The sequence below is a fragment of the Pteropus alecto genome, unplaced genomic scaffold, assembly GCF_000325575.1.
Source record: "Pteropus alecto unplaced genomic scaffold, ASM32557v1 scaffold8, whole genome shotgun sequence".
NCBI lineage: Eukaryota > Metazoa > Chordata > Mammalia > Chiroptera > Pteropodidae > Pteropus > Pteropus alecto.
In genome coordinates, this window is record NW_006494609.1 from 4,269,178 (window position 1) to 4,270,918 (window position 1,741).

Genomic DNA, 1,741 nt, shown 5'->3' on the forward strand with positions numbered 1-1,741 from the left:
GGCACAAACTGAGTGTGGACCCAGAAAGTCAGGGGGCAGTCACTGGTGTCAGCATGGTGGTGCAGCTGCCCTTGGCAGTCTGGTATCGAAACCCATGTAACATGCAAAGGAATTTGCCCCTGTCTTTTGAGGAATTCAGGAAACTCATTCCACCTTCCTTGGAGAGACCCACCCAGAGCTTCACCCTCCCACTTTTTTGCAGGCATTTTTACCGCGGTTTAGGATGGTGGCTCAGGACTTGTGAGAAACGTCAGAAGAAGGCTGGTTATTTTCCTCGAGGTCAGGGAGTGGGGTCCAGGAGATTCCCTTTGCTTTGGCTCAGATCCAACCATAACCCAGCTATCAGCGGGTGCTTCCTTGCCCTGCTGAGATTTAGGGAAATTTTGTTTGAACTCCCAGTTCATGGCGAGTCCAAAGCCCTCCCCAGGATTTTAGATTGCAACGGCCCCTCCCACCGATTCCCTCCATCGCCATATCCCATATGTCCAGCCATCCTGTCCCAGTCCCATACTCCCTAACACCAGGCACCCAGACACAGAGCTCAGCACCTTCATCTGTGTCTGTATTCTGTAACCAGCATTTTGTCAGGCTAGAGATTGCACTGAAGACTTGAGCTGATGTGTGGCAGCAGCAGCAAGAGCAGTAGTGAAGATGATGATGGTGATGTTGGTGGTAGTGGTGGTGATGGTGGTGATGATAATAATGGTGTTGATGGTAATGGTATCACTAGCTGGGCACTTAACTTTGTACTGTTTTAAGCCCTTGACCTGTATTAACCTCTCGAGGTAGGTATGGCTATTATCTCATTTCGGGAATGAGGGAAATGAGGCACAGAGAAGTGAAATAACTTGTCTGAAGTCACACGGCTAGCGAGTGAGGGGTGCAGGATTTTACCTCCTCCAGTCTGGCCATAGACTCCACCCAGCACCTGCAGGGCAGTGACAGGTCTGCTTGTGGTCAAGCCCTGCTGCGGGGTCTCTACTTTCATCTCTTGGTGGTTTCTCAAGAAATGTCCTCCATAGATAGAGCTCTCTCCCTGGGTCCAAGCCCCAGCTCTGTCATTGGTCTCGGTGACCTCAGACTGAGAGCTTAACGTCTCTGAGCCTTGGTTTTCCTCTCTCTATGGTGACAACTTGGACGGCTCCAGAGCAGAGCCCAACGGCTTCGTGGTGTCTCCCACGCCGCAGGGTGGTGCTCTCCATCCAGGTCCCCTGACGCTCACCGTTGTGCCCACAGATTCTATGTACATCGAGGATCTGGAAGCGGTCCAGAAGCTACAGGACCTGCTGCACGAGGCGCTGCAGGACTACGAGCTGAGCCAGCGCCACGAGGAGCCGCGGAGGACGGGCAAGCTGCTGCTGACGCTGCCCCTGCTGCGGCAGACGGCCGCCAAGGCCGTGCAGCACTTCTACAGCGTCAAACTGCAGGGCAAGGTGCCCATGCATAAACTCTTCCTGGAGATGCTGGAGGCCAAGGTCTGATGGCCCGGCACGCAGACGGACTCCCGCCTGAGGACAAATGGACGGCCCGCTGCAGAGACCTCCACAGCCACCAGCCTCGACCTTCACGCCCTGTGTCATGGCCATGAGCAGTCTCAGAGGAAGAGGCTTCTTGCCTCCCGGCTGTGCGCAGAGTCCTGGGTGCCGCGGGGTGGGGGGACGGGGATGGGAGGGCAGGGCGTGGGGCTCATCTGTAACTGGCTTTTTCTTTGGTATGTTTTTCCTTCTCCATGGGCAGTGCT

General features: G+C 55.1%; 1 protein-coding gene across 2 annotated transcripts in view; it reads left to right on the plus strand.

Moving 5' to 3' along the window:
- ESRRB (estrogen related receptor beta) overlaps positions 1 to 1,530 on the plus strand; it is a 58,404-nt gene extending 56,874 nt beyond the window's left edge. Inside the window, exon 7 of one of the 2 annotated variants that reach the window (XM_006925470.1) lies at positions 1,237 to 1,530. In XM_006925470.1, coding sequence (XP_006925532.1) covers positions 1,237 to 1,481 — 245 coding nt within the window. In that variant the 3' untranslated portion in view covers positions 1,482 to 1,530. The remainder of the gene's footprint in view (positions 1 to 1,236) is intronic. The other variant, XM_006925468.1, reaches the window with a different exon arrangement.
- The last annotated feature ends 211 nt before the right edge of the window (positions 1,531 to 1,741 follow it).